The 11,839-nt window shown below is 35.0% G+C and overlaps 1 protein-coding gene across 5 annotated transcripts in view; it reads right to left on the reverse strand.

Annotated features, from left to right (window-relative positions):
- LOC106868645 (transcription factor 12) overlaps positions 1–11,839 on the reverse strand; it is a 148,137-nt gene that overhangs the window by 79,368 nt on the left and 56,930 nt on the right. For all 5 annotated transcript variants that reach the window (XM_014914010.2, XM_014914011.2, XM_014914008.2 and 2 more), the window contains 3 exons: positions 9,695–9,750; positions 5,102–5,180; positions 1,295–1,362 (listed from right to left, as the gene is read on the reverse strand). In XM_014914010.2, coding sequence (XP_014769496.1) covers positions 1,295–1,362; positions 5,102–5,180; positions 9,695–9,750 — 203 coding nt within the window. The remainder of the gene's footprint in view (positions 1–1,294; positions 1,363–5,101; positions 5,181–9,694; positions 9,751–11,839) is intronic.

Genomic DNA, 11,839 nt, shown 5'->3' on the forward strand with positions numbered 1-11,839 from the left:
ATATATATATATATATATATATATATATATATACATATACATACACATGATTAACTGTTAGCGATTACAATTCTTCATAGCTAATAAATGTAATTATACAGTATTACATAATTAACATTTACAAATCTAGTATTGAATATTGTCAGTCTTTCTATATGTTAGACCTGGGGTTCTCAACCATTTTTTTTATTCCCTTTGATTCCTATTTTACTTGGGTGGACCCCATAGCCATTTGATGTTTAAAAAACCCTACTGTATCGTCATAATGGTCTGAAGTACAGCTTTTTCATGGCCCCTGAAAAATTACCATATATTGCATCCGTGGACACCCCATCCAAACTTATATGGACCCCAGTTGAGAACCCCTGTGTTAGACTCATGTTTGTTATACAAGTGGCCTTTGTCATCTCTTATAGATGGTCTAAATATCTGCATTGGGAAAGTTCCTTTCAAAAGTGCAGGCTTGAACAAGGTTTCTTGAAGATCAGCTATTACTCATATATGCAAGACAACTCTCTCCAAGCCACTTGTGTTTAGAAAAGAAAAGGGCAATTCTGACACAGCCTGGGACTTGTGTCGTTATTAGTGTTACTGAAAAAATTGGTGAGTTGGAACAGATACTATAAGGCATCCTGTCTGATGCTCTCATAATTCCACCAATCCAGTGCCCTGGGCAGGTAATTTTCTCTTTTTATTGACCATGATAGGATGAAAGGTAAGGTTAACCTTGATAAGATTTGAATTTAAAGTGCAGAGTTGTTACAAAAACTGAAGCAATTCTATTCAACATTCCCATGATTCTGTCATTTCACCATTTTATTATATAAAACATTGATACTTTGTGTAAAAATGGGAGACTCAGAAACATAAATAAATGTGTCTGAGTACACAAAGCCAGATCAGCATGAACATTAGGGAACCTAAAATTAGGGGAAAGAGTTAACCCTTTAGCATTCAGATTACTCTATCTAATGCATATTCATTCACACTGATTTGAATTAATCATGCATTAACTTGTAGCTTTGAGATTTCTATGATGTGATTGTTGATTTTTGCAATGACATTGTTAAGTAGGTGTGAATGGCCAGACCCGGCCAGTTTGAGAACATAAGACAGGTAGAAAATTTGGGGCCAGCTTTGGCTAGTTTAAATGCTAATGATGATGATTATATATATATATATATATATACATACATAGCTCTTCAAAGATTTTTCACAACCTGCAAAACTGGACTTGTAATTCTCAGTTAATGGATATATTATAGTGAAATGGAGAAGAAAAAACGCCTCTTACCTGAGATGGTACTGAGTTATCCCTTGATGAGTATCCTGAGCGATTATAGGGAATATCGGTATTTTTGCCTGACAAAAACAAAATTTGAATGTTAACACAGGATTGAAAACTAAGAAAATGAAAATAAAATAAAATAAGAGAGCATGCGTTATGTACATATAAAGTCATTACTGTGACATCAGAGGCTATTTGTGTAAAATACAGTGGTGCTGTGTTTCAGGTTCAGTCCCACTGCAGGAAACCATGCGCACATGTCTGCAACTATCGCCTGGGCAGACAAATGCTTTGTCAGTAAACTTAGTAGACAGAAACTGCACGGAAGCCTGTTGTGTACACACACACACACGTGCATATGTACATGCACGTCTTTGTGTTTGTTCCCTACCACCACCACCACCACCACCACCACCATTTGATAACCGGTGTTGGTTTGTTTAAGTCTCTGTAACATAGCAGTTTGGCAAGAGAGACCAACAGAGTAAGTACCAGACTTTAAAAATACTAGTGTCAATTTGTTTGACTAAATGCTTCAAGGCAACCAGCACGGCCACAGTCCAATAACTAAAGACTAGCAGAAAATAAAAGATATACCCATGTCACGATCATTGCCATAAATGCAGCAAGCCATTGATTTACCCATTGAAAACTAGTAAGCAACAATGGTTTTGCTTATCAATTGCAATATAAAAGGAGATACATAAAAATAACAAAGACTGTCTCTACACTTAATATAAAATTTACTATCATTGCATTGTAAGCTTAAGAAAGGCAATTAAGTATGCTTTGCTAGTTTGCTGAACAAAGCGACCAATAGAATAAGTACTAGGCTTAAGAAATAAGTCCTGCGGGGTCAATTTGTTCAACTAAAACCCCTTCAGGGAAGTGCTCCAGTATGGCCACAGTCAAGAAACAAACAAAAGATATATATATATATATATATATATATATATATATGTGCATATATCATACACACACACATGCACACAAAAAAAAGCAAGCATCACCCCACTACCTCAGCTGACTAATCAGTAGTATGAAAGATAAATCCAGTTACAAAAGGAATAAATAAATAAAAAGAAAAAGACCTTCCCACTCATGCAAGCTTTAATAATATAAGAAAAAAGTATGTTCAAGCATATGATAAGAACACACACAAATATATATATATATATAGAATAAGCCTAATTTGTGACATAGACCAGTTCAGTCTTCTATGCTAGTGCAGTCTCCAACCAACTAACTAGTAACACTTTGTTTTACACAACAACATTTGCCAAAGGTTAGGTAGCTTTTGTTTGGCGTGAGATAAGTACCTTTGTTTCTTTTCACTAATTCCTGTTATAAATATATATCTTTTTATATCTGCCTACTTCTTTTTATTTCTTCCTAATAATAATTATGATATATATATATATATACAAGCAGAAATACTGCCTGCAAGCAGTTTTCCACTGCTCATTATGATAAGGATGGATATGCATGTGTTTGTGTACATATATATATATATATATATATATATATATATATATATGTGTTTGTGTGTGTGTGTATGTGTATAGAGAGAGAGAGATACATACACAAATATATATATACATATATATATGTATACTTATGGGCACACACAGGCACACGCACACACTAAATCTGCAGCCAAGGTTAGACTTTACAGTCTGTTCAGAAGTTGCTCTTTGTTGTCCTACAAAGACACTCTCCATAGTTTGCAAGACGACATATACACCATTTCCTGTTACTAACTCCAATCACAATTTTATTTAAAACTACCCAGATCTAGAGAACCAGTTTCTTTTAATTTGACCTAGTCTCATCAACAGTTTCTCTAACAACCTCAGCTTCCTTAGATAATGTTATCTATCTAGTTATCTATGTATTATCCTTGATCTACAGCATCTCAATTAAAAAAATGTTCCTATCATCACAGTTGCTTCACCTTAGCAGGGTTCAAACAAAACATTTCTGCTCAGTACCAATATTCTAATCATCTTCCTCTGCTGCTGTTGTGTCAAACACAAAAACAGTTTGCTAAAAATACTGTGCACTGATTTGATATGCAGCACACTTAAAACTTTTTAGCATGAACACTCTTTCACAGGAAGACCAACCACTAGTGTTGTTAAAGCTAAATAACTAACCTGTGTAAAAATATCCATTATCTTGAGAAAATATCTTGTTTACGAGGTTTTCAAGTGTTATTTTTACAAAACAAATTTTTATTCCACCAGAGTCAAGTGATTGACACACTATGGGCCCCCGTTATGAATTATGTAAACATATAGAAGACTAACTAACATACGCTCTGTATTCTTCTCATTATAGTTGAAACAACTGACATGTATCTACTGAGGATTACATAGTAAAGTTCAATAAAAGTGCCTCAGAAGTATATGTTTAGTTCTCAAGAGGAAGCCCAGCTTTTGGCATACAATATCAGCAATGTTATTTATAGGTGTGTATCTGCCATGGAAGATCATTAAAAGTTGAGAAGCCCAGTGCTTGCAGAAATTTTACAGGTGTTATTCTATACATTTACTTAAACTATTTCTTATCATTTTACATCACAAATTGTTTCTAAGATAGTATCATCTTTTATCTTTTACTTGCTTCAACTGTTGGGCTATGGTCATCCTGGGGTACTGCTTTGAACGGTTTAGTCAAAGTAATTGATTCCAGTATTTATTCTGTCAGGCTCTCATGCAGAATTGTTAAGTTAAAGTTAGATGGACAAAAACAAACCAAAACTGGTTGTCAAACAATGAGAACAAACACACACACACTCAACGGGCTTCCACAGTTTGTATCAAATTCACCCACAAGGCACTGGTCAACCCAAGGCTATAGTAGAAAGACATTAGCCCAAGCTGTTGCATGGTGAAACTAAACCTGAACCTACATGGCTTTTATTCACACATCCATCGAATCCAGCTTTTGTCACATTCAAAAGCATGTCATTTTATTTCAGAATATGCTGGTTATACCTTGAATATTATACTTTCAGCTCAACAATGACCTTTAAGCTTAGCATGCTAGCCAATATATGTGACAGTCGAAACTGTCTGACATTTTAGGTTACATAATGTAAATGAAATCAAAATTGATAGGGTTTCTTTAAGTCAAAGAATTAAAATTATTGACATTCATGCCAACACAAAGATTTTTTACTTTGGAAACTTTGTTAGTAATAGGAAGGATTCAGTAATAATATTGTGATGAGGGTAAATATAGATAGGAAAAGTTGTATTTCCAAAAAAAACAAACAAAGTCACTTTCCTATTCATAAAGTTGTACATATCTTTCTTGATAAAGTTGGGGGAAATAAACATCAGAGGTGCTTTGCCTCTTACAGAATCAGCAGGAGCTAATCAGAGGTATAGTGCAAGCTCTTCTTCTGAATCCACTGCAATGGTGGAAACCTTTCTGTATCATCAGCAAGGATCTCACTATCAGAAGTATTTCACCTCTTAGCCCAGTAGTTCTCAAAGTGGGCGATATTAATACTCCTAACTGTCCCTATACAAAACAAATTCACTAATCATTTCCATTAATTCACTATAATTAATTTGTCATTAAACATTTTGTACTGGATTCATAGTAAGTTCTCCAATATGACCAAAACTGTAAACTGAACATGTGTCGGTCACAGTAGATATAATAAAATGGGTAATTTGCCAGCATAAGAAAAATCACATCATAAATTTTGTTGCCAAGTAATATTAGTACATAATTTATACATAACCAATCCCTCACTTAACTGCCAACAATGGTTTTCCCAAATAAAAAGCAGATACTTACTAAGGAGAGACATATCATTATTCATAAACGAGTGCATGTTTTCATTTGCCTGTCCATTGTATGTTTGGTTATCATAAAGCTAAAATGAAAAGAGTGAATTGTATCAGTAATATCATAAAATAAATAATAACAAATAAATTAAAAATACTAACAAAAAAATTCTTTTTTAAAAAACTTGAAAACATATCTATGATATATAAAAAAAACTGTTACTCTCCAAAAATGATCTATTAGCGAATGTAAGTACTTAGGTGCACCACAGCATGATGAAAGGAATAAGAAGCTTGCTTTACAACACTAGCTCCTGTGTTCAATCCCATTGTGTGGCATCTTGGACAAATGTTATTTGCTACAGCTTTGGACTGACCTCCACACCTTGTGAATGCAACTGGGGAAGGTGGGAACGATATAGAAGCTTGCCAGGTGGATTGTGCCAGTAATTCAAAATATGCAGCTAAGTCTCACACACTGTGTCATAACAAATCAGCCTGAAAATTATGCCAAAGGTAGATGTGCCAGCAAAGTGAATGCTCAGCCACTTCACAGTTAATTCAGTAAGTTGTCTAGATGATCAAACAACTGGATTCGCATCATCAAACAATGAAGATACACAGTGTGTGTGTGTGCGTGCGTGTGCCTCATCATCATCATCATTTAATGTCCGTTTTCCATGCTGGCATCGGTTGACATTGGAGCTCCATTGTTGGCTTTGGCATGGTTTCCACAGCTGATTGCCTTTCCCAAAGCCAACCACTTTATAGTGTATAATGGAAGCTACTTTCATGCCACCAGCCCTAGTGAGGTTCCTGAATAACTTGCAAGTCAGGAAAAGAACAAGAAAAGGGAAAAAAAAGCTCCCTTGATTAAGTGGAAGTATACAAGAGGGGAGAGTATTTGAAAATGGTGGGAGAAGTAGCTTTATACCAGGTGTTGTAGGAGTGTTTAATATATATATATATATATAGTGAGAGAGACACACACACACACACATAGGATGTGTGTGCGCGTGTGAACAAATGTTACAATATTGAATATGTAATTATTTGCATATATAATTTTTTTTTATATACAAAATTTAACATGCACTTCATTCTTTTTATCTTGCACAGTACTTCAATAAAGTGGAAGAATGCAATATAAGAGTAAATATAACAAGAAATTATCCAAAAAACATGTTTGAGATCCCCCTAGTGACAGAAAATGTCAATATTGCCTCCAAATACCCGGCTTAGGGTGATGACAGGTGAACTAAAGCAGTCTTTCTGGCTGACTCACTCACTTGTCTGACTTGTTGAGATGAGAGACAGCCATAGTCTATAAAACTAAAAACTTGAGAACAAAAAATAGAAATGAATATCTGAACAGCTCACCCTTTTCATTAACAGCAGCATTTAAATTAAGCACTAATCAATGTGGGTCATTACAGACATTGCACCTTATATACAAAGTAAACCTATGACCTACACCTTGGAATAGTTTTGTTACTGCTGTGGCTAAATGGTAATTCCCCAAATTTACAGTTTAAACCAAAATATTAAAATTCATCCCATACCATCATCATCATTGTTAAAACAATGATGATGCTTGCATAGGAGTTCATTGGGGAAAATTTTCTACAGCCAGATGTCTCTTCTTTGCAACCATCCCCTACTTATTTCCAAGCAAAGTAGTATTTCCCCATAGCCAGACATGTTTTCACAAAATAGCGGAAATGAATAACATTCATTTACAGTAGTCATGCAACATCAAGACAAGGAGACACAAACATGTGCGCACACACACACACACGTTGGGCTTCTTTCAGTTTCTGCCAACCAAATGCACTCACAAGGCTTTAGTTGGCCAGAGGCTACAGCAGAAGACACTTGGCCCAATGCATTGTGTAGTGTGACTGAACCAGAAACTACGTTGTTGGGAGGCTAACATCTTGACCACATAGCCATGCTTGCACTATAAATGACAGAAATCTGATTAATTATCACAGAAGGAAATGCCAATGTGAACAATAGGACAATAAGTAAATAGCTGAATGATAAAGAACCAGATTACAAGAGCTACATGTTATCTGGTTCATTATCATTTTGATGGTCTACTTTAAAGTTGCTTACTATCCTCTCTAATGTACCACTTGATTTTTTTTAAACAAGATTTTTGCTTCTTTACAGACACAAGCAATTAATCAAATCCAATACAAGCATGAAACTCCTTTCCACACTCATTATATAGACACACACTTGTGTGTGTATATGTCTATATATATCGTAAATGATGATAGTGAATTGGCAGTCAGTAGAATGTAGTAGAGAATACTTTGTGGTATTTATTCTAGCTTTTTGTGTTCTGAATTCAAATCCTGCTTAGTTCAACTTCGCTTTTCATTCTATCAAGGCTGACAAAGAGCTAAAATGTGTGAAGATCTTGACTGGTAGGAGATTGGCAGAGCTGCTAAAACATCAGAGAGAATACCTTGTGATATCTGTTTCATCTCTTTGAATTCTGACAGTAATGTCTGTGATAACACTGGTATCAAGGTGTATTGGTCCTAAGGCGATGAGACCTATCTTTTGAACAATGGCAGTCAGTAGATGAGAAACTTGCATGCAACAGCCAGTCTTCACAACAACAAGAACAAAAAGCCCAGCCCTACACAACATAAAGGTAGAGTCAACCCTGACTGATGGAGGCCCTCATATTCTTCTATTATTTTCCTTGTTTCACTCATTCGATTGTAACAATGCTGGGGCACTGTGAAAGATATAGTCAAACAAATCAACTCCGGTACTTAACTTTAAATCTGAAACTTATTCATTTAGTCTCTTTCACTGAACTGCTAAGTTACAGGGACCTAAACAAACTAACACTGGTTGCCAAATGGTGGGGGGAACAAATGCAAACATGACTATCATTAATCCCATGCTATCATATCAAACCATCAAAATACCTATTGTAGCAATTTTTTTGTCTGTTTTCTTCTTAGCTCATTTGCTCGTCTCTCAGATACTAAAGTTAGTGACTCCAAAACTATCAACGGTTGCTAAGCAAAATTAAAATTCTCTTTTCCAAATGCAGTTGGGGAGGTGGCAATAACGATATTAACCCTTTAGCATTCAGATTACTCTGTCAAATGTAATGCTTATTTATTCACATTCTTTCAACTTAATCATGCATTATTTTGTAGCTCTGAGATTTTGATGCTGTGGCTGTTTATTTTGAGAATGACATAGTAGGGTCAGGGTTATGAAAAACTGTATCTGGTTGGTTTGAACATAAAAACAAGTAAAATGTAAAGGGCCAGATATGTTTGGTTAAAATGCTAAAGGGTTAAGTTAAACAGCCCATGCTTGTTTATAGGTTAGATATAAATATTTATATATAAAAACAAAATGCAATAGAAATAGATTCACCCACACTAGTACATAAGAGCTGAATTTCTTCTCTCTAATACTATCCACACATGGAGAGAATAAATTTCATTGTTTTCATTTATTAAAAAGTGTCTTTCAACTATCTGATGAAGAGAGAAAGAGATGCTACATTGAACCTACTCTTGCTTGTGTCTATTATGTATTTAACTATGTAATAATATTGTCTACATTTAGATGTACCACAGTAGATCAGCTTCTCGAGGAGACACACACACACACACACTATAAAGTACAGATGCAGTCACAGTATCTGATTAGCAGTGGGAATAAATTAAACAGCATCAAATTCTCTCCTCTTAATCCTTTTGTTACGATATTTCTGTTGAATTACATGGTCCTTGTTTCATTTCATTTTGAAAATAATCATCACCCTCATCATTTAACGTCCACTTTCCATGCTAGCATGGGTTGGACGGTTTGACATGGAGCTGGCTAGCAGGTAGCTGTCCAGACTACAACTGTCTATAGTGGCATGGTTTCTACAGCTTCCACTTCCTAATGCCAACAACCACTTAACAACTTAATGCCCTTCCTAACGCCAACCACTTAACAGAGTGTGATGGGTGCTTCTTATGAGCCACCGGTACAGGTGTATTTACACAGCACCAGCACAGGTGTACCAATGCAGCATTGGCACAGGTGCTTTTTAAGTGGCACCAGCACCTGAAAGGACAAACCCGTATGTGTGGAAGACAGCGATTTTGGAAAATAATGAAGAATTTAGTAAAATATCTGTCACTGTTAAGCTGGTCTTTAGAACATAAATTAACATGAAATTTTGATGGACGGTTTTAATTTAGATCACTTTAAAACAGGAAGTTGGTGTCATAAAACCAGGGCAATCTCAGGCAATTTAGTATCAAAAGGGTTAAAAGTGAATATTGAAGTAACGCTTTAAATCATAATAAAACTAGATTATTTGATTAGCATGACAATAACATTAAAACAATAGTTAACAGAGGACTCTGTAACCACAATGTGCTAGAACAGAAAGGGAAAGTCATTTTTAAGACCTAAAAAAATTCTTCACATTATAAATAATCTGTTAGCAAATGGAAGAGAGTAAGTCAACCTCAGTCGAGAGACAGCTTTCTTTGTTCTTTGTAGATGAAGAGGTTTTAGCAGATTAGAAAAATATAGATAATTACTGCAGAAGTGGTTTACTTACCCTTGAATCATAACTAGAGCCTTGTCCATTGTTACTCCAATTTGCATCATCTAGGCCTACAAAATAAAATCAATTCATTGACTTATCATAGCATTACACCATAATATTTTCCAAAAATTTATCAACAATGTTTATAAGTTAAATGACAAACAAATTAACTAATATCCACATTGAGTATATCTGATTAACATTCAGATATGACCATTCACTGTGATAGCAAGTACAAATGATGCTGTGTAAAAAAATTGTATTAGATTCTCTTACTTTATCACATTCTTAAATCTTTCAATATCCTTAGATTTGTCTTATAACAATATTCTTTCATCAGCCAAAATCTAAAATATACAACTAGTTTTCTTGCTTCAAGCTTAAATGCTTGAGAACAGGTAGTTTTAACGAACTAAGAATTTATTTTGTACAGTGTTGAATATGTTTCTTTGCCTTTGTTGTTCAAATTCATGCTACTGCTCACAAGCATTATATACATATATACATATGTATATATGCGTGTGTCTGCATATATATATATATATATATGTATATATATATATATATATATAGTAAGAGGAGGGATATGATATCCAGGCATACGAGTCTTTCAGAGTAAAATACCATGGCTGGTTTCTTCTGATGGTGTGTTTTTTGGTAATCTACCTTCAGCTTTCATCTGATGTCCCAGTTTATTTCTTGGCTACTTAGAGTGTAAAGAACAATATTAAAATGGGAAAACGAAGAATTTGAACACTGAATGTTCAAATTCTTCATTCTCCACATTTCTATGGAAGACTGGAAATGAACAACAGCTCATGTATGGACTGCACTTTTAAAAGTGCTCACCACCCGTCCTTGTATTAACATTACCACTATCACCAGGCCTAAGTCACAGTACCGTGTTGCCCCAAACTTCCACAGCATGACTTCTAACCTCATACAGAAACTCTGTCATTAGCAACCTTTGCAGGATACTTTACACCAGAGAAACAGGCTGTTGCCCAACCAATCACTTTCAGGAACACATTCAAAATACAATACTATATATGCCAGGCCAACTTGTCATCACCCACTTAACATAACAGGCCATTCCATTACCCTTTTATCAGTGAGTGGCATCTCCACAAACTGAAGAAAGTGAAAAGAACATTTCATATTCAAATTTGAAACCTATGGCTTTAACCCTTTAGCATTTAAACCGGCCATATCCGGCCAAAAGTATTCTGCCTGTTTTATGTTCAAACTGGCCAGATCTGGTCTCTCACACCAACCCTACAATATCATTTTAAAAATTAACAGCTACCTCATCAAGATCTCATAGCTACAAGATAATGCATGATTAGTTCAAAACGATGTGGATAAAAAAAGCATTAATTTTGGCAGAATAATGCAAACACTAAAGGGTTAAACTGTTTTACCTTCTACTCTTCCACATCTTAGTTCAGTAATCTTATTCTTATTCTTCAGCTTTACTTTCACCTCAATTTTTCCTTCCACCTTACCTACATACACTTTTCCTCTTTTCTTCTCCATCTCTCACCCAGTTTTTTTCTCTCCAGCTACTTCCTGTCTAAAGTATGCAAGCTCACTTATCTGTTCCCTATCAACTGCAGCCAACTACTCAAACACAGAGGATGCAAAACTCTGCTGTCTTTCTTTTATTTGCCTCCTCTCTACTTTACTCTGGAAGAGGACTCTGTCCAAAATGTTGGATATGGCACTCATCACAGAAATTTCACTCCACTTTTTTTCTAGACTAATATATGTCTTATTGAGGCAGATCACCATCAGTGTCCTTCGATTTTGTTATATCTAATATCTGTGTGCGTGTATATATATGTGTGTGTGTGTATATCATCATCATTTGACGTACACTTTTCTATGCTTGCGTGGATCACATGTAATTTGTTGAGGCAGATTTTCTACAGTTGAATGCCCTTCCTGTCATCAACCCTCACCTGTTTCCAAGTAATATTTTCCCATAGCTAGACACATTTTCTGTGGGTGACTGGAAACAATCAACCATGCCTGTATGATGATGGTACTCATTTACAACCATCGCATATCTAGGAAAGGGAACACACAAATATATGTGTGTGAATTTTCACATATATATATATATATGTATATATATATATATATATATATATGTAT

Source organism: Octopus bimaculoides, chromosome 18 (assembly GCF_001194135.2).
Source record: "Octopus bimaculoides isolate UCB-OBI-ISO-001 chromosome 18, ASM119413v2, whole genome shotgun sequence".
NCBI classification, from domain to species: Eukaryota; Metazoa; Mollusca; class Cephalopoda; order Octopoda; family Octopodidae; genus Octopus; species Octopus bimaculoides.